General features: G+C 36.9%; 2 protein-coding genes across 7 annotated transcripts in view; both read left to right on the top strand.

The window, feature by feature from the left end:
* LOC131439454 (actin-binding LIM protein 2) overlaps positions 1–5,798 on the top strand; it is a 63,808-nt gene extending 58,010 nt beyond the window's left edge. For all 6 annotated transcript variants that reach the window (XM_058610468.1, XM_058610471.1, XM_058610472.1 and 3 more), the window contains 2 exons: positions 2,907–3,142; positions 3,224–5,798. In XM_058610468.1, coding sequence (XP_058466451.1) covers positions 2,907–3,142; positions 3,224–3,337 — 350 coding nt within the window. In that variant the 3' untranslated portion in view covers positions 3,338–5,798. The remainder of the gene's footprint in view (positions 1–2,906; positions 3,143–3,223) is intronic.
* Positions 5,799–18,888: 13,090 nt separating this feature from the next.
* LOC131436004 (uncharacterized) lies at positions 18,889–19,516 on the top strand. Its single transcript, XM_058604365.1, has 2 exons — positions 18,889–18,945; positions 19,016–19,516. Exons 1-2 carry the CDS (start codon positions 18,913–18,915, stop codon positions 19,388–19,390), a joined length of 408 nt encoding a protein of 135 aa, XP_058460348.1. The 5' UTR covers positions 18,889–18,912; the 3' UTR covers positions 19,391–19,516.
* Positions 19,517–21,660: the final 2,144 nt, after the last annotated feature.

Raw genomic sequence — 21,660 nt, 5'->3', positions numbered from 1 at the left:
ATTTCTAATACTTAGTAAAAATTTTGCTTGAATTGTTTTGCGGGGAAGGTTGAAGTCAAATCCAGATGATACACGATTGAATGATCTTTGCAAGCCTATAACGGCACCGTTTGTCCCACAGTTGGTGCGGCGTAGAGGTAGTCGAAGAAAGGCCTTGTTACGGAGAGCAAGAGGACGAACATTGATATTAACCTCACGGAGCAAAGCGGGGCAGTCAATCCTATCATTTAAAATATCAGCTATCATCAAAGCACGCGCCAGCTCTCGTCTTACTTGTAGTGTGTCAAGACCAATCAGCAATCTGCGACTTTCATAGCTCGGCAGTTGATGTGGATTATTCCAAGGTAATCGTCGAAGAACAAAACGTACGAATCTAACACATAGATCAATAAGTCCCGAGACTAACAATGGAAACAACATTTTTTTTGCAAATTTTTTTTTGTTCATCAACATAATCACCTTTTAGGGTGATACAATGGTTCCAACGTTTTTCCAATTTTTCAATACCATGTTTTAAAAAAAATTTATCTTCGCTTCAAAATAAGCTTCAGTTCCAACGATGACCTCCTCATTTGAGCCAAATCTTTTTCCCTGGAGCATTTTTTAAGATTAGCAAAGAGCCAGTAGTCACTGGGGGCTAAATCTGGCGAGTATGGGGGGTGGGGAAGCAGATCAAAGCCCAATTCGTTCAATTTCGCCATTGTTTTCATCGACTTGTGGCAGGGTGACTCGTTGCTGTTTTTGTTCCATCGAAAGCATTCGCGGCACCCACTTAGAAAAAAATCTTTTTCATGCTCAATTTTTCATGAAGGATAGTAAATACACTTTAATATGATATCTGTGTCATCTCAGCAATCTCACGGAGCTTCACTTTACGATCTTTCATTATAATTTTTGTCACTTCACTCACATTTTCCGGTGTAACGGCTTCCACAGGTCTACCCGAGCGTTCCGCGTCATTTGTGACGGTACGACCACGTTTAAACTCGGCGAACGTTGCTTTTGGTGGACAAGAGTCCGGATAACATTTTTCAATCCATTGTTTCGCTTGCACGGTGTTTTTACCCATTAAAAAACAATGTTTTATCAAAACACGAAACTCTGTTTTTCCATTTTTTAAACAAACTATAAAACGACTCTACTCCAACCTCGATAACTCAGCTGTTTCTGGTCGGATCGACTTAAAATTTTGACCCGTTTCAAGCAAAGGTTAGTACTCTAGAAAGACGTGGTTACTGGTTTACTACGAGCGCCATCTCTGCTTTAGTCTCGGGACTTATTGATCCATGTGTTACGTTGTATAGATTATATTCTATGAGCTCCATTAAGGCAAAGCGGGTTCCAGACTACTGAGCAATATTCTAAAGTAGAACGAACGAGTGTACAGTATAGAGTCTTCAGGCAATAAATATTATTGAAGTGCTTAGTCATTCTAAATATAAATCCCAAACAGCGAATAGCTTTCGCAACAATGTAGTTAATGTGCTGTTTGAACGATAACTGCTCATCGAGAAAGACACCAAGATCGTTGACGCATGTCGATCTACTAATCATGAATCCTTCAAGATAAAATTCGAGTTTGAACGGTAACTTTTTCCTTGTGAACGTAATGATTGAGCACTTTTCGGGATTCACTATCATATGATTGGTTTTGCACCAATTCGCAAAGATTTCCAATTGCCGTTGAAGGAATGCCGCATCTTCTGAGCTGCGAATGGTATGATAGATCTTGAGGTCATCAGCGAAAGAAACTCGTGACTCCCCTGTGGAATTCCAGACGTTGCGAAAAATTCTTCGGAAACACAATCATCAATTTTGATAGTAAGACGTCGATTGCTGAGATATGATTGTATCCATTAAATGACGTTTGCACCAAAGCCGAGTCGATTTAATTTAATGTTTGTTGATGTCATAGAGCTTGGTAGAAAACGAATGTGATTTTGCTATCAACAATGACTAATCAATTAGTACGTTTACTCATGCATTATTGAAACATGCATGCTCTACAAAAACTGCTGTTGTTTATAGGAATTCCTAAAACCAATATGTTCGGATGAATCACGCTCATTCGAGAAAGCCATTCGTATCTCACCCGAATGGATAACAATGTAAATACTGTCCGTGACATGTGAAGGCCACGTGCCCTTACTCACCGGTTTATTCCACTCGATCACTAGACGCCTCATTTCCTAAAGATTTGAATAGTTCGGATTGGGTTCATCGCGATCACCTCGTAGTTCGTAATGATCTCCAGCAGTATTGACTGCCATTTTCAACTGGTAAGCCGGAAGACAAACTGCTTCTTCACAGTTGCGGTGACATCGGTGCTTCGGAAGAAACGTTTCGAACCTGACCGATTGAGCAAAATGTTACGAACAACAAAAGTTTCCGTTGGTTCGTGCAAAACTGATGAAATTGATTGGTTGAGCAACTTTTAACAATCAATTCGCAGTTCTCGGATTTGCAGTGAAAATCAGATTCCAGCTAAAATCAACACATGCGAGAATTGCAAACGAATTGCTAAAAGTAATCCAACCAAATAATTTCACATGACTCCCTGCGCAGACTTTTGCTTTCATAATGTTGTTTTCCGCGGGCAAGGTTCGGAATGTTTATTTATTTCCTCTCCTTATTATTGCGGTAGCCTAACACTCTTGGTGAACTGAATTGATCAATTGACGGGTTTGGTCTGATGACATAAAAAAGGTCTAATAATAGTAATAGAAACCGACCTCATATTGTTCGAAGTTTGGTGCCGACAACATCCAATAAAATATATTACGTACAACCATGTTGTTGATTCAACTTTGTTGTAGCAGTGATAGGGTAATATCTTATAGCTAAAAGCGGATTCAATGTCGCGTCCCACTAAATCATTACGAAACTGAATCCAAACAATCTCTCAGTTTCAGTCGATTCCATAACGGAAGGCGATCGGCGAGCTCTCGGTGCAGATATTCCTGCCTCCAGCACCTATTCCGGTGCCCTATCCTATCACTATCCGCAGCAACCCATCCGACGCAGCTTACCTAACATGGCACATTCGATGTTGGTGCACGAACCGGCGAAAATCTATCCCTATCATCTGCTGTTGATCACCAATTACCGTCTACCGTCGGATGTGGATCGGTGCAATCTGGAGGTGAGACAACTGTCTTGGCTGACTCAGTTGTACGATGAATGTAATTAATACCATAAATCATTTTTAAATTGATTCTTCCAGCGCCACCTTTCGGACGTCGAGTTCGATGCAATCCTACAGTGTTCCAGATCAGAGTTTTACCGTTTGCCCCAGTGGAGACGCAACGAGATCAAGAGACGAGCTCGTCTATTTTAAAAATCCAAAACAAAATCAATCAGAACGACAGTGTGCTCTTGGCAGGAAAGTAAGCGTTGTGCGACCAAGAACAAATTATTCATCACTACACAACAACACGTACTATTTTTATTTTTCAATGTTTCTTCAAGAAGAAATGACTAGCTTTTACGAAGAGAACAGGATGAAAACGATTCATCCTTTGGTAGTGCTAGGCTAGGTAGGAGGAGGAGCAAATTCAGCTGACAAGGACAATGAAAAAAAAACATGGAGCCGGTTTTTATTTTTGTTTCACATTTTGTTTATTTAATTGACTATAGTATTCGACAAGAGGGACTTCAACGAGAGAAGAGTGTAGAGAAAATTATTCATTTATTTGGAAGTAGCAAGCGTCAAGGGCACATATTAAAGCATCAAATAACGAAAATGAAAACGTATCTTGCTTTCGCTTCAGACGCTATTATGCTGTAATGGCAAACATTTGAAACAACAAAACAAAACAAATAATTAGAAACTATATATTAATCCTTAGCGTATTTGATACATAATTAAGAGGATTGGTAATACTAAAAAAAAAGAATAAATCTAATAACTAGAAGGGAAATAGAAGTTGCATTTATCTATGAAAGTTTCTGGCGCTGAAACGATTCGTTTTTCTTCTTTCTTTGGTATAGATTTGTTGACAAAGTCTCCATTGTGAAACAAACTGTAGAGATACGATAAACTTGAGGTGAAAAGTTAGAAAGTGTAAGCGAAACATCCTGTAAAGCTGAAATGCTTCTATGGCTAAGGTATGGACGTGAACTGTAGCGGAAACATAGTCAAATCTAATGCAGCACATAACAATGGAATCCTGCAATGAAATAGGATGGATGTGAAATAGCCTTAATGTTAGAGGCAGTGTTGACACATTTTAAATCGGATCCGCTATTTATGAAGGTATATTTTTTAGAAAGTTAGAATCACACCATTCATGTTGAGGTGCTGAAATTAGATCACTATCGATTTGTCAAACTGAATACCAGTAGTAATCATCATACCGTTGATGTAATTTCAACGGAATTTTTTTGTGGTGTGAAGCAATGTAACACTCGATGAATAAATCGAACTTTACAACCAACAGACAAATGAAAAAGATTTGATTGAAACATTTTTGCACCAGTAATTCTACCAATTTCAATTCAAACAATAATAGAAATGTCAAAATTAGCACCTCAATACATGAGCATACAATTCCATTGAAGTGCGCTACCGCGGGTTCGATAATTCATCTTCTGTCGAACAAAAACTGAATTATAACTCGATATTGCAAACACCAAAACTATAATATTCAAATGGTTCAACTACTAAAAAGCAAAATCGTGACTCGATAATATAGAACTTGCTTTGTACAAAATTGAACAAACAACAAACCTTACGTCGGTGTGTGTATGTGACTCAAACTGCTTTTGTGATGTTATACCTGGTAAGATAATTAACCTAAAATTTGAAATTTATGACTGCCATAGAGAAGAGAAATCAATAATAACAACAACAGCAACAAAACAAAATCATCACAAATTCTAGCAAGCAAAGTGAACGCACTCTAGCTTCTGCTGTGCATCACAAGGACAACCAGACGACCTAACCCGTGAGCGAGGCAGGTACGAAAGTTTTAGCAATAGCTGCAGCCGGAAATTGAAAATCATAGAAAAAAATTCAGATGTTACGAAACGAAAAAATAAAATATTTCAGGGCAAACTGCTCAATGCAGAACCAATCTTTAACGATATTTTTACTATGTAATAGCATTAGATTGTAGACGAGTTCGCATAATGCCGGAACCGAAAAGATTTGTTTAGTTTTTTGTCACCTAAAGATTCGATACTGGCAGCGCTTAGCAGTGATAACAAAACCTTGACTATGTAAGCATTAAAACATTGTGCTTAGCTTCGTGTAGGTTTTTGTGGTATGAATCATTTTTTGAACGCCGGAAAAAACATTATTCATCAAATAGTTGATAAAAGATTTGACGAAAAAAATCTAATCACAAACTCAAAAGAAAAAGGATATTGATTGATATTTGTGCGTACTCCTTTTCATAATAACAATTCTCTAACGAATAAAGAAATCAATCAAGGTTTCATACAACAACTAGCCACGCTTGCACGAACATGGTTTTTGTTCTCAGTGCGTACATAAAACAGTGTCTAGAAGAACTTTAACGTTATGATATTCGATACGAAAAAGCCCTGCTGCCTCCACTTACACAAGCAGAACAAAAAGCACCTAGCAAGAAAACCGTACAGTATAGGTGAACCTGGACAGGCATCACTACTATATCCGTAAATTTGGCAGCAAACTAGAGGCATCTTGAAGACATCACTATCCGCTGCAAGGGCAGGCCACAAAATTAAACCGCATATGATAAACACACAATTAGGAGCCTTTCGCGGAATATTTTTGTGTTGAGAATCAATAGAGCTATTTATTGGAAACTAAATGTTATTTTTAACTGTCCGATTCGTGATAGACATTGAAAAGAAATCCCTAGTCCGTCAGTTGGTTGGTCACGTTCGTATGCTACTAGTACCTTGTTGCCCAAGACCTAACCTAACCGGACCGGTTAATTTAATTAGCGCCTTTTTTACTGTTTCGAAGCAAACGGAATATTTTGCAATTTTCTTGAGAAAAAAAACTACTCGCAAGTTGATGACTGCTGGGTTCAATTGAAATAAAGGGTTGTTACGGTCCCGCGGTTTTCACGCGGTTTCTGCTAAGATCTTGAATATATGGAGCGGATTTCGTGCGAATTTCAAAAAACATCATTCCACATTCGTGAATCATTTGTTCGAAAAAAAAAAGTTCTTTGCAAATGTTTGAAGCTTATGAGTTTTATGAAACTCCAAAAAATTAAAGATGAGCGAACGTTTCAGCAATTGGTCGAGCTGATAAAACCAAAATTTACTAGAAGGCGGTTCTAGCAATATCGCACTCAAAAATATTTATATCTGATGGAAGATATCGTCAGTGCAAAAACACATTCAATAATGCAAAGAACGTAATAAATGAAATGCTATTTTTCAATAATATGGTAACAAATTTTGTGTATGTAAAAAAAACGCATTCTTAAAGCAAAATTTGCACGTCAGGCTTACGAAGCGAAGTCTGCCAAGAAAAGAAACGAAGAAGTTCTGGGATTCCATCCGTGGTGATAAGAAATTGTTCTAATAGTTTGTTGGTTCCATTATCCAACATTTTCAATTGTTCTTTGCGTTCTGGAATTTTTCCTGAAATATGGAAAAAAAATCCTATGTGAACAAGGGTATAGTATCCAACTACCGTGGAATTGCTACTTTGTGCGCTCTATCGAAGCTGTTACCTTTGGAGTTCCTCAAGGAAGTCACCTTGGACCGTTCATAATTTTATTGTATCTCAACGATTTAAATTTTTCGATCAAGTGTATGAAATCATCGTTCGCTGATGATTTTCATATACCATATTTCAAAATGGTTTTAAATGCCACTAAATGCTCCGTCATCTTTTTCAGTCGCAAAAAGTCTGTATTCAAGTTCGACTACAATATTCCACAAACTGTTCTCGAACGCGCATCGCTCAACAGACGATGCGCGGGGGTTCTTCTGGCATCCAAGTTGAATTTTAAAGAGCACATAGAGTTTACTATGTCCTAAGTCTCTAAGTTATTAGGATTTATTTTCCGCGTCACTGAAAAAATCTCTGATGTACATTGCTTGTAAGTTCTGTATTGCGCTTTATTTCGCTCAACTCTCGAATATACTGCGGTTATCTGGTCACCTTATTACCAAAACGAAATCCAACGCATTGAAGCGATTCAACGCAAATTTGTCCGATTTGCTCTCCGACGTCTTCCACGGAGATATCCTTTAAACTTACTGAGTTACAATAACCGCTGCAAACTGACTGGTCTCGATTTATTATCTGTCCGTCGCAATGTTTGTAAGGCTAGATCGATTGCTCCGAGCAATTGCAATTGTTACAATTTGACATTCGACGTCGTAATCTTCGATCCTATTTTTTTCTTTGGATTCTCTATGTTAGAACTAATTATGGATATAATGAGTCCATTGCAAGCATGTGCCGCATATTTAATTCTTTCGACTTCCATTTATCACGTAATGTAGTCAATGTAAAATCGTTTCTTATGCTACTGTCTCATTAAATTTAGTTACTTTAGAAGCACTAGATTTAAGGAAATTAATCATTTGGATGATTTTAATCTATTGATGCAAAAGATGAGGAGGTTTTATGCCTGCTGGAGAACAAGTTTGACAGAAACTAATTTCAGTTGGCTTTTCTCTAATCCAAATAAAAGAAAAAAGATGAGAAGGAAAAGACCACCTACTCGTCTACGGTGAGCCTAACGATAAATCGGTCAACCAGACAGCCCAAAACAATAAAAATTCGTTTATACCTGATCCAAATATATCCAGTGCTTTAGAAGTAAAAATGGACACCAATAATAATACGCATAAAACATCCCATTAGGAAAATTAAAAGAAATATGAAAAAGAACTAGAGTAATAACAAAACTCATTTCAAAAGGGTTTAATATACCTTATTAACATAAAGACTGATTTACTTTGTGCTCGAACTGAATAAGATAAGGATTTTGTTCGAATAAGTAAAACAGTTAAGCTAAATAATCGCATCAAACACCGTCTTCTCCGAATCTTTTCCCGCTAGTTTTATTAGGCTAATTGGTCGATATGAATATTTGTTAGTTAGCTTTGTAGCTTGAATAACGGTAATTTAAGATTTGGTTATGTATCATTTGGACAAATGCAATCTGTTGATACAAAAGATGAGAATGTTTTATGCCTGGTGGAGAAGGAGATCAAAAATGTCAGCGTCAGCTGGCTTTCCCCTGCTCCTAAATAAATCAATGAACTCTTGAGACTCTTGAAAAGTCTACGACGGGGGAAAGGGGAGGTAAAAAAGTTCCAAATTTTGGTCTACGTGGTTTATGAACGGTCCTTTATAAATTCAGAATTTTAAATAATTACTCTGAAACTGAATCATAATTCTAGAGCTGTATTTCGATCCTTAATTTATGTTCATGATTTGCATCTAGAGTTCTGATTTTGAATTTCAACTTCAGAATTTATGAACAAAACTCAGGATGTGAATTTTATATTTGGATTCCGAACGTGGATTTTGGAACTGACTTCTGAACCAGAATTAAATTCTTGAATTCAGTTCCAGAATTTATTTCTTAAACTCAGTTTCAGATTGTTTTTACTTGATTTCAGAACCTGCCAGCTGGAACTAAGGAGTGTATCGAAAATAAGTTATCCACATACATTTGTGTTTGTTTTTATGCTCAGATCACAGCATGCTGTGCGTTTGGCTGCCAGCTTTCGTTTGTTTACTTGTTTGTGCGGTTTAAATTCTTCGTTTTCAAAATGTCGCTTATTGAAAAGGAAATGAAAATTAAGGTTCTGGAGTGTCGAGTGTCGGAATGATTTAGCGTATCAACAGGCGAAATCACCTGAAGGCCTAAAAGAAGCAGAAAATTTCGAAACAAAGTGTAGAACAGAAGAATCGTGCAACAACAAGGGCCCGGAAATTGTATTCGCATCTTTTGCAGTGTCCATTCGTGCATGCGATGCGATGTGAGCGATGCGGACAGGTCGATTCAAGTGGAGAAATTCGGTCGAAAGGTACTTGTATGGCAAGCAATATGTTGCTGTGGTTTGAAGTGAACCGTTTTTTACATGACCGGAACTATGAAGGCAGAAATCTATCGATCTGAGTGTCTCCAGGAGAGATTGCTGCCTTTATATAGGAAGCATAGTACACCTACACTGTTTTGGTCGGATTTAGCGTCCGCTCACTATGCCAAAACCACTCTAAATTGACTTGCGGAAAAGGATATAAATTTCGTTGAGAAAAATCCACCAAATTGCCCTCAGCTTTGACCCACCGAACGTTACTGGGCAATCGTGAAGAGGGAACATGCAGGAGTTCAAAAAAATTTGGGCTCAAGCGTCCAAAAAATGCGATTCAACACTTGTCCGGAACTTGATGAAGAGCGTCCGATCAAAAGTTCGAAAATTCGTGAAGGAATAATTTAAATTTCATCCAGTTTTCATTATGCTCAAGTTTAACCTCGTACAATAAAGGATCATCTTTTAGTTTGTATAAAATATCGTTTTTTATCATAATTTGAAAGAAAAATTTTTGGATAGCTTATTTTCGATACACTCTTTAAATTCGGAACAAGGATTTTGAAGCTATATTTGGGAGCTGTATTCAGTTCCTATGTTAACAGAAACACGGAATTCAAACACAGAATTCAGTTGTAAAACTAAATTCGGAATTTAGATTCTGAAAATGAGTCCGGGTCCATAATTCTAAAACTAAATTTATGACCTGAATTCTTCATGTAGATTACGAACTTGCATTTTGCAACTGAATTCAACTGTCCAAGATTTGGAATCTAATTCTTGAATCCAAGGATGGCTTTTATCGTATCAAAGAACGCTCACTGGCAACTCTTCACACGATTCAATCAGTGCCATCAAAGAGAGACGGATATCATCGCAACAACAAAAACCCGGCATGGCTCATTTAACATAGAATCGACACCAGTGCGAGAACGAATTTCTCTCGATGACATTTCTGAGAATCAAAGGTTAGCACGCTGCTGTGGGAATTCTCTTTGAAGCAACAAACGGTCGCTTATTTTCGTTTCGCGATCCAATTCTATACAGGCAGTTGATAATTGCGATAGAATCATTCTACTATAGCCGCTTATTCTAACTATGTGCATATAACCTTTGTATAAGTTGTGTCTATGAAAATGTCTGTGAATGCTCCACACAAGGGTTTTGAAATATTGCAACCTATTATGAGAATCATCAAGTCGAATCACCGATTCGATATCCTGCGATAATTGTCAACTTGCGATTCTCTCTTGGGAAATTCCACACAGCAACGATCATTATCAGACTGTAAGTGGAGCGAAGAAATATAGTAAAGTTCTCTCACGGTTCATGCATTGAGAGACTCGAGTTCTTGTAGCATCTTCTACCGAATTGAAAATGTTGTATACAATATAGATAGTAATACAGCAGCTTCTGTCAAATTTTCGGCAATTACCAACACTGCTTGAATCTAACTCTAGAATTCAGTTCTGGCCAAGAATATTAGTTCTAGTCTAGTCAAAATAAATAAGTGATGGCAAAAAATGCTCAACGGTTCTGAGCATCGAATACATTCCTCGGTTCATTTTAAAACCGTTAAAACATTCCCAAATATATTATGTGAAGTTTACCTTTACTGAGTATCTAAATCTATAAAGAAAAAATTTATATATCTGTATAAAATGTTCAAAACGACGTATGTAACATTGAGAGATTCTCTTTGTTTACTTTCTCTTTCGATTATTGCAAAAGATTCCTGCTTTTTTCGGTAATTTCTCCAGAGCATATTAAAAGATGATAGCTTTAGTTATTATTATCGGTAAATAATTGGAGAGAAGGATTGCTAAGAGTGCCGTAATAATCAAAAGATAAAGTAAACAAAGAGAATCTCTCATTGTTACATACGTCGTTTTGAACATTTTATATAGATTTGTTAATTGTATGGTAGAATATATTTGTCGTCAATAAATCGTACTTTTGTATAGATGCACCGTTACAGTTTTGGAAGCGAAGCTGTACATGCTGCAAAATTTACATAATCTACTAATAGGAACGATTATCTATATTTGGCATGAGCTTAGAGGGCAAGTTAGTTTTATTCGTATACACGTCCTTCAGATATGTCTGTGCCATTACCCACCCGCCTTTTTAAATTCAAAATGACTTATTTACTCATCGTTCGTTCTGCGGCCCGGTAGAAATTTCCTACACTTGCAGACCGCATTTTGATTGGCAGTTGATTAGATTCACTGAAAAAAATGATTCATTTCATTTTTTATTTTTTCACCGAGGTCATTGGAAAACCTCACTGCTGGTTGGATAGGTATAATTTACTAGTAACAAAATACGTGCTGAATGAAACGGATTAAGAGCACTCCTTTAGGAGATCTAGGGACAACGCGGAAGGGTGAATGTAGACGTTGTTTTGTGTAATAAATATCATTCGAATTAATTACTGTATAAGATTTTCACAGTTAATTGAAAAATTTCGAATCTCTTTTTGAACCATTCCAGTTTAACTTATATGTAGTCAAAATAATAGTGATTAATTCTCAAATTTAGACACTTGTGTTTTTCTTGAATATTTTTTCAAGAAGAGAAGCCCATAAGCTTTCAGAGTCAAATACGTCTCACAGAAACTGCACCGATAGCTTTCGTATTGGGCTAAGTTTACCTACTGCTCCCCTATTGGAAAGCATCGTTTCGCATGGAGATGTGATATAAAAGACACTTCGACTAATATGAATATGTTCAGTGTCAGTTTCCGTATTATTAATCGTGTTCCGTAACCAAGACAAAATGTTCAAAAGTCAATGTTTCGCAATTACTACGGTTAGTAGGAAGCGCAAAGTAAAACTTTTTTGTTAATGTAACGATTTTTTCCATTTCAATCCGATCGTTAGTTGGCGACCTGTTTGTTGTGCTGTTTGATTCATTCCACAACTTCACTGCCAACAGGAAGTAGTAAATCGGTGGAAACCTTCAAGCATAATCTGCGAAGAAGAGAGGTGATATTTCAACCGCTGTTTGCATATCAGGAAGAAGAGGTCGAACATGAAATACGCTTGAAGGAAGAACAAGAGGCACATAATTTGCAACAGGAACAGCAACAACAAGTGAAACAGGAAGCACAGCCAAAACCACCGAAGCAGGACGGCAATCGTAGTCAAACTGCAACCGGAAACGATGATGCTGAAAGTGATTCCGATTACGATGATTCGTGATGGATGTCGCTTAGTTTGTGCATGTATTTAAGATAATAATATACGGTTGTTTTATAAATACGTTGTGTCTTTTTTATATAGAAAAATAATGAAATCACTTGGAAATCCAACTAATAAAAATGTGTCATACAGCATTTGTGTGTGCGTATGTGTCAAATTATGTCAAATTGTGTTTAACCAATGTACAAATCAACGAACTGTACCCGCAAAGTGATACGCTTTCTAGCATTTTTTTTATCTGAACTGTACTGCCCATACTTGCATATCCGTCCCATGTGGAAAATCGGCATGTCTAGAAAAAGACGATTGAAATATTATTTCCGAATTTTTTGATTTATTGTGCTACCTAATGCTAAATCATGGTGTTATTACTTGAAACATCGGTAATACACCTTTGCTATTCCAATATTGCAACAAATGAAATTATTGAAATTTGCACTGAATGGGACTGATATTCGGGTACTTCGCATATGGGACAGACATGAGTTGATATTTTCTTAATATTTTACTGAACAAACCCTCAACTTTTATTGCAATTTCTGAGAGTGTATTAAGAATAGATTTCATTCCTCCAACTAACACGATGTTGGCGAAAATCGATATGGGACTGATATGCGACTATGGGCTGGTTTGGTCAAGTGTTTGTTCGAAAACCATCATATTTCAGACATGGTGAGAAAATCAATGTCAATAGCGATAGGTAGATGTTGGGGAGCTTAATATTACAGGAAATATAATAGGTAATCAAAACCAGGAAATCTTTTGTCGACGCTACACGGACTGTGTGTATCGGAAATTGTATGTTGTGTCCAAAAATTATTATACTGCCAGGCCTCTTGATTTTACTCTATTGTACTTTTTTGCGTGGGCATTTTGGGATAACAAATTTCATGCTAACAAACCAAAGAGCTGAACTGAGGTAGACTGTCCGTAGATATACTTCGAGACTGTTCTGAATGGATAGGAGAAAATTTGAGCATGCCACAGTAAGCAGTACGATATCAACAGATAGTACGACGCACGAAACGATAGTTCCCAGATTTTTTAAAACTCCAGACAGTCGGCTGTCGAGAGATCAGTCACCTCTTTTTGCATTTCCCATATAGAAAGGTCATTCGATCACTGTGAAAAACGATTTTTGAACCGAAGTCGTATTTAACGTTTTTTCGCACTAACTATGCTCGGAGACGGCTAAAGCGATTTTCACTAACTAAGATTCAAATGAAAAGTCATGTGGTCCCATACAAAATTCCTGAATATCATTTAGATCCCTCTTTCGGTTCTGGAATTATGGGGTAAAATGTGGACGAAAATCAAAATATGTGTACTAACTTTTCTCAGAGATGGCGTAACCGATTTTTACAAACATAGATTCAAATGAATGGTCTTATGGTCCCATATAAAACTTCTGAAATCCATCCAGATCTGGCTTCTGGTTCCGGAATGATACACAGAAAGAAATTGTTAATTTTACAACTTCTCAAATGACACAATATTCCATTCGTACAGACAGAGATGGCATTTCACCAGAGTGATACACGCTAGAGTCAGATTTTTGCCACACCGAGGATGCAAAAAACGAAGCACCGCACAAAGAGGAATGCGCACTTCTTTTCAGTGTCGAATAGACAGCATTTGAGTGTGTGCTTGTGGTTAAAGCAGCTGGCGCGAGTGAAACACATTCTCTTCGCACGAGTCGCTCACACGCGCTCTCGTCTAAATACACCTAAGTGACCACTGGCGCGTGATGGTGAGTGAACACTTCTGTGAACTTCAATTAATAGAGAGTAGATCTGGCCTTGCTATGAAAAATTTGCAAGGAAAACCGAAAATTTTACGATAAATTGTTTTATTTTGCTGATTTTGCATGTCCACGCTTCTTCTACGCAAACCATACAGCAGAGTGCTCACCGGCGTGTAAACCTCTGTGAAAGTATCTGCATCCACCTCAGAGATTTTATTAGCTAATGCTCTAGCACTTTGGTGCGATTCAGTGGAAGAGGTAAAAGGAAATAAACAAACGCACTCATAATGCGTGCACACTTTATACAACAGTGGTGTATATATGTGAAAGAGAAGAGCTCTCGTTGAAGTTGTCAGTGCGAGGGGAGAAATTTTGCTTGCTCTTCGTCACACAGAGGAGATAGACATCTCTGCGTACAGAAATTTACTGCCTCCGAATGTATTTTGCACTCGGCTAGCAAGTGAGACTGTATGAATTTATATGCACGATTTACCAGCCAAGCAGATATGTGCTTCTGTGGCTCAGTCGACTATCTGGTGCGCTTTGTGATCTAATGTTTTTCGGTTCAAGTCGCGTTGTTGATGTCGATCTTTTCATTTTTATTTCTTTCGTTTTCAAGCCTAGTAATTTTCAAATCACACAATTTTTCATGATCTTGAATATAAATTTGTGTGGCATATGACTCTCTCTCTCTCTCTCTCTCTCTCTCTCTCTCTCTCTCTCTCTCTCTCTCTCTCTCTCTCTCTCTCTCTCTCTCTCTCTCTCTCTCTCTCTCTGTGTGTGTGTGTGTGTGTGTGTGTGTGTTTTTGTGTATGTGTCAAATAATCTCACTATGTTTTCTCGGAGATGGTCTCGTGGTCCCATACTAAATTCCATCCGGATCCGACTTCCGGTTCCGGAGTTATAGGGTAAAGTGTGTTACATATTGTACACCGTCACTTAAACCGGCGAAACAAAATACGTAAAAAGTTTTCTAAACTGTTTGGTTATCATTAAGTATTCCGAGTATCATTGCGCACTATTACGTTACCTTCCGCACTATTAGGAACAAAACATGATTATTTTGTGGCTTTCATGCTCGTAAGCAACAAAACAACTGTGATCGTTTTTTTGAGGATATTTAAAAACAAGGTTTTATGTTTCCGTAGACGTGTTTATGGTCTTGATAAAAGTAATATTTTATTTGTAATACTTCAAAAAGCTAAGGAGCGCACTAATCGCCACCTCTTCCCTACATAAAAAATATTTTCCATGATTGTTTAGACATTTAATTTAAATTAATTTGGAACTTTTTCTTCGAAAAACCTTAAATTTTCTTGTGTAAGTCAAAGTGGCTCACTTAGTAGAAATAGGAAGATAAGCAAAATCCGTATATCTAGTGTTAAAGTCAATGCGATACACGCACTGAAAAATGAGATTTGTAAATGGTAAACGCAATTAAAAGAAAATCGCAATTCAGAGTTCATATCATTTATTTTGTCAATATACTAAATATATCAAAACTGATTCATCCCTTGACCCAAGTAGCAATCCGCAACTAGTTCTGATGCGACTAAGTCCAAACTATGTTGCAACAAGAGCACGAATATGTTTTTTATGTCATACTGGTTAAAACAAGGTGACAACAATGTTTCTTCATAACACAACTAGTTACGAAATAGTTATTTAGGTTTCAAATCCCCACATCTTTTTGCCATATTGAATTATTTATAAATTATAAGCTATCGTTACTTAATCCAAACATATCTTTATCAACAACTATGCTTCTAGCTACTAGTTGAAAATAAGTTTATTCGACTCCAGTAGTAGCAATCCGTAACTAGTTTTGATACCACTTAGCCCAACTATGTTGCAACAAGAGCACGAACATGTTTTTTTATGTTATGCTGGTTAAAACAAGGTGACGGCAGTGTTTCTTTATAACATAAACATTGAACTAGCTATCATTTGTAAGTTGTCGTTACTTGATTCTAACATATCTTTAATCACAGCAATGGTTTTAGCTATTAGTTGAAAAAAGGTTGCGAAACCATTATAAATACGTAAGCGTATATGTAAATCGTTACGGTTAATTGATGTAGCAATTGAACAATCCAATCAGCGTGGTCACCACGAGATAGCGTTATGGTGATTGTTTTGACATATCCCATGTATTTAGAAAAATTTTTGACGAATTTTTCAATTTACTTGAGTTTGAAAGAATGCAGATGGCAAAACCTTACAAATATGGGTAAGAAAAACGATTATTCACGTGTTGTCATCAAACATATGATTTCAAATTGTCCTATACTCTTGACAATCTCGGATGAAATTTGAAATTTTCAGTTCACATACAGATTTTATTTAGATGATAAAACATGAGTAAATAGACTAGTCATACAACTTTTGATCATAATTTATCAATTAATCTCAAAATCCAACCCAAAAAACAAAGAATGTTCCAGATATGAAAACAATACCCAACCTCACTTCTTCGAATTTGCTATTTCATGTTACGATTTCTCCATAAATATTAATCAAATATACCACGAAAGTTACTGAATCATTAACGATCGATTTTTTTACCAAATTTTCACACGTTTTGTATGTTAGTATTCGATTCATAAGAAAAAAAATAAAAACCCTGCATTTTGTTCGAACCTTCAAGCAAAATCTGAAAATTATCACCATCGCTTAGTTCAAAGCTCGCCACTCGGGCAGCGCAGCGATCGCAAAAGAGTTGGTTGGATTCTTCAATTGCTTAGATATTATAAGATTATAACATACAATTTCTGCATTGATTCAGATAACAGATCGGCTGAAAAGTTCGTATCGTTTCTATGAGAGGGCGCCACTAGAATTAAATCCATACCATTTTCAGTTAGTACCAACCTTCAAAAGATACGTGTATAAATTTGACAGCTGTCTGATTATTAGTTGGTGAGATATTGCATTTTGAGTAAAGCTACTTTTGTTATTGTGAAAAAAATGGAAAAAAAGGAATTTCGTGTGTTGATGAAACACTACTTTTTGATGGAAAAAAGTGCCGCCGATACCAAAAAATGGCTTGATGAGTGTTATCCAGACTCTGCACCGGGCGAAGCAACAATTCGTAAGAGGTTTGCAAAATTTCGTACTGGTCATATGAGCACCGAAGACGATGAACGCAGTTGACGTCCAAAAGAGGCTGTTACCGATGAAAACGTGAAACAAATCCACAAAATGATTTTCAATGACCGTAAAGTGAAGTTGATCGAGATAGCTGACACCCTAAAGATATCAAAGGAGCGTGTTGGACATATTATTCACGAATATTTGGATATGAGAAAGCTTTGTGCAAAATGGGTGCCGCGTGAGCTCACAATCGATCAAAAACAACAACGAATTGATGATTCTGAGCAGTGTTTGGAGCTGTTGAATTGCTCCCTCATCCACCGTATTCTCCAGATTTGGCCCCCAGTGACTTTTTCCTGTTCTCAGACCTCAAGAGAATGCTCGCTGGTAAAAAATTTAGAAGCAATGAAGAGGTAATCGCTGAAACTGAGGCCTATTTTGAGGCAAAGGACAAATCGATACTACAAAAATGGTATCGAAAAGTTGGAAGATCGCTATAATCGCTGTATCGCCTCTGATGGCAATTATGTTGAATAATAAAAACGAATTTTGGCAAAAAAATGTGTGTTTCTATTGAACGATACGAACTTTTCAGCCGAACTGTTAGCTATCGGTAGGTTTTCCCAATGTAATGATAAAAGAAATACAACCTAAAAAACTTTTGTTGGATTGAATATGGCGATCACACTATGGAGTCGCAAGAAGTGTATAAAACATAAATAAAATCAAGATAATACTTTTTTTAACTACTTTTTGACGAAAATAATGAAAGGCAGAATAGTCCTTTTTGTTCTATGCACTATTATAAACTCGAAGAAAACAATATAGGAATTAAACATCGATTGTGGTATTACAATTATCATGATCAATATATGAATTTAAAATAATGAGAAATCACTCTGTTTGGATTAATTTTGAACATAAGGTTTTTTCGTTGTTTATTGTTCAAATCATAAACAGATTTTGATTGAAGGCGCATAAAAAAACAGTTAATTAAAGTTTAATTCCGCTCGATAGTTCTAAAATCGTTAAATTTGTACCTAGTTTCAAGTTTGTAACTTCAAGTACTATACTGTCTTTTTATTGTTGATAGGAAAACATTATGGATTCATTCAATGTTTAGAATGTCGATGGTAACAAAGTTTCAACTAGTTTACTTGAAAATTAGTTATTTTCAAGTTATGGAAAATAAGTTATTTCAGTATGGCATTACAACGTAAAGACAACTTATTTTTAACCGACATAGAAACTAGTAGAAACTGCGCTTTTTGAGTTACGCAAGTGGTTAGATGTTAGTAACAATAACTCAAATTTATGGTTGCAAACTAGTCACAAATAAGCTAGCATAACAAAAATTGTTACTTGGGGAGCCACACTTTCTTGTTGGTCATTATGACTGTACTCGAAAATAATATTAGATAAAAATGATCACCAAAAACTGATTTTTAGTCCAATATTTTTGAAACTCCGACCTTCTTCTTCCGAAACTTCTCCGGAACATCCAAGAGGGGCTTGACGATGAAAAATTCACGATGCATTTTGGCTGCATCAACCACTCGCGGTACAGCGTTCTCGAGCGGGAATTAGAACTCTTACTTATCTCGGAGACATGAAATCAGGCCTGCTTCATTACCAGACGGACGACCTCGTCCCGAATCAAAAGGTTCGGATTGTGCTTTTTGTTGCAGCACTTCTTGCTTGGAAGCCACCCCGAGAACCACTTGACAGGTTGTAACGAAATTTTGCACAGGTTAATATTACACAAATAAATAATTAGTCATACACAAAAGAAAGTGTATAAAAGACGATTTGATGGGACGATTCTGCTCAGTGTTTGTCAACGCGTTTGTGACCGAGAGCCTAGTAAAAATGCTACAAATTTCGGAGTTTGTGATTATTTCGGTTAGTAGATATACCAAAAAAAAAAATATTCTAGTCTGTTGGAGTAACATTTTTCCTATCTGATCAATAGCTAGTGTTGTTCTGTTCGATTTGCATCACAAGTTCATGGCCAGTGGAAAAACCAGTTGAAAGTGAAAAATCGGTGGAAAGTTTGAAACATAGTCTGCACAGACGAATGATTATCTTTCGACCATTGTTCACGTATCAGGAAGAAGAGGTTGAACATGAGTTACGCTTGAAGAAAGATCAGGAGGCGCACCGTTTAAAGGAAGCATATAAGAAAGAAGTGAGCCAGAACGCAGCACAGCAACAATCGAAACAGGAAAACACAACAACTCGAAGTACAACCAAGCAACCTCAGAACGTCGACGACGACGACGGTGATGATGACAATGATGATGATGATGTTGATGATGAAAATGGTGGTGATGACGATAAAAATTGATTCGTGATATAATAGTATGACTGATTTCTTTAATTTGTACAGTAAGGTATTTTAAGTGGTTTTCGTAATAAGTGTTTTTATTCGCGATGTGATATTCAATTCCATGCAACTGAATCCTTCGGATAGTTGCACGATTCTGTTTTAACAGTTTTTGTCATCGGGTTTCAGTGTTCAAAATACTTGATAGCTTGCTATAACCGCTTATAATAATAACAGGTGAAATTGTGTTTCTGAATTAAAGATTATCTTCTGCTTTATAACGTCTAACATTATAATCAGAACACGAGTTGGTTCAGTGGATCGCAAAATCGTTGCAAGAGTGAAGCAACTCATTTTATACCAAAATGTATAAGATTAGTTTTACATCGGTTTTCAAAATGAAAGAAATAAAAAAAGATTTTTAAAATCACTGGGATAAATCGATTTAAAAAGAAAAATTATTCCATTATTTTTTCACTTGTAATTTTTTACTTGTGATAATTTAAGAGGATACCATTGGTTTTTCGTGGAGTTGCGCGACGATGGTCTTAGCGAATTGCACACTGATTTCATCATATTTCCTGTTGATTGGATAATAAGAGTGACGTAGAAAAAGCCACTTTTCTGGAAAATTTAGCATTCCGTTTTCAACAGCATGATAGTCACCATTCCGAATGCCTTATGTTTTTGATTATAATTTATAGGAGATTTGTAATTGATTTTTCAATCACTATTTGAGGGTTCTAAAGTATTGATTTATTGCTTCTTAGGTTAAGTGTAAATTGCATTAAAGGAAATTTCATGGCCGCCATTATGATGTTCTATACTGTAGCATTTATTGACATCAAATAAACTTCGAAATGCAAAAACGAGGAAATATGATGGACTTTCATGATTCGTTTTCAGAATGTATGCACAAGTTTTAACGCCACGAAATAGTTTTATACAAAAATGACGATGAATCACAAAAAATCATTTTCATAAATCATGAAGACTTTCGCAAAAACCGCGTTTATTTCAAGGCGATTAGTTATAATTCTTATTTTTATCCTTACATTCACGATAAAAATGAAAGCGCATGAAGTTTTACCGTTCGGAAAAAGCCTCAAACTCGTAAAAAAAAATCTAAGGTATTCTTTTTTTCAAATTCTGTTCAATTTGAGTTTGTTGTGATTTTCGGTCCGTATTTTATGCGTTTTTAAGTTGTTTCTACGTAATCGTTTCGCTTAAGTTTTTGATGAGTGATTGACCGTTTGCTGTCTGAACCGGTTTAAAGTGTTGTTTTTGGTCGTCAGCTGTAAATCGGATAGTGATTTGCATTCTTTCGTTCTGTGCCTAGTGCTATACGCTGTGCTGCGATTTGAACAATAAGCAACCGACTCGATCAAGCTCCCCGCATACCCCTGTTCTGTGTGAAGCCTAGTTAAAGGCGCTTTCCTGCCGTTGAGATAAGCATGGAGAAGAATTGTGCCAAGTGCTGCCAGGTTATCACCGGCATCGACTCAGTTGTCTGTCGTGGATACTGTGGTCGTATGTTTCATATGGCATGTTCTGGTGTCTCCCGTGCTCTTTTGGGCTATTTCACTACGCATCGTAAAAATCTCTTTTGGATGTGTGATGACTGTGCGAATTTATTCGAGAATTCACATCTTCGATCTATTACAAAAGCGGCAGATGAAAAGTCTCCATTGATGTCACTCACGGAAGCAATAAACGGCCTACAAAGCGAGATCAAATCGTTGTCCAAGCCAACACCACAAGCACCTAAACCGTTCAATCGGCCCTGGCCATCCTCTGAATATCGTCGTCCAGCCAAGAGGCCTCGCGGACCTGATCTCGAAGGTTTTGCGTGTCAAACCGGGTCGAAACAAATAGGGGAAAGTGTCGTTTGTGTTCCAGTGTGTGAACAACCAATTGATAAATTTTGGTTGTATTTGTCACGCATTCGCCCGGATGTCACCAACAATGACATTTCCGCTATGGTACGTGCCAATTTGGGAATGACTCAGGATCCAGTGGTAGTCAAGTTGGTTGCCAAAGGTTCTGACATTAGCAACATGACGTTTGTCTCGTTTAAAGTTGGCCTCGATCCTGCTTTGGAATCCGTTGCTTTGGATCCAGCAACTTGGCCACAAGGTATATATTTTCGAGAATTCGAGGAAAAGTCTACTCAAAAATTTCGGAACCTTACTCCTGCGAATTCGTCTCCAACGCCTACATTAACGGAAGTAACGGACGTAGCTGTCCAGCAATAACTGAATGCAGAACACTGGGACGCACTGTTGATGGCA

Source organism: Malaya genurostris, chromosome 3 (genome assembly GCF_030247185.1).
Source record: "Malaya genurostris strain Urasoe2022 chromosome 3, Malgen_1.1, whole genome shotgun sequence".
Lineage (NCBI taxonomy): Eukaryota > Metazoa > Arthropoda > Insecta > Diptera > Culicidae > Malaya > Malaya genurostris.
The sequence above is the reverse complement of the archived record's forward strand: the minus strand, read 5'-3'. Positions and strand labels throughout refer to the sequence as shown.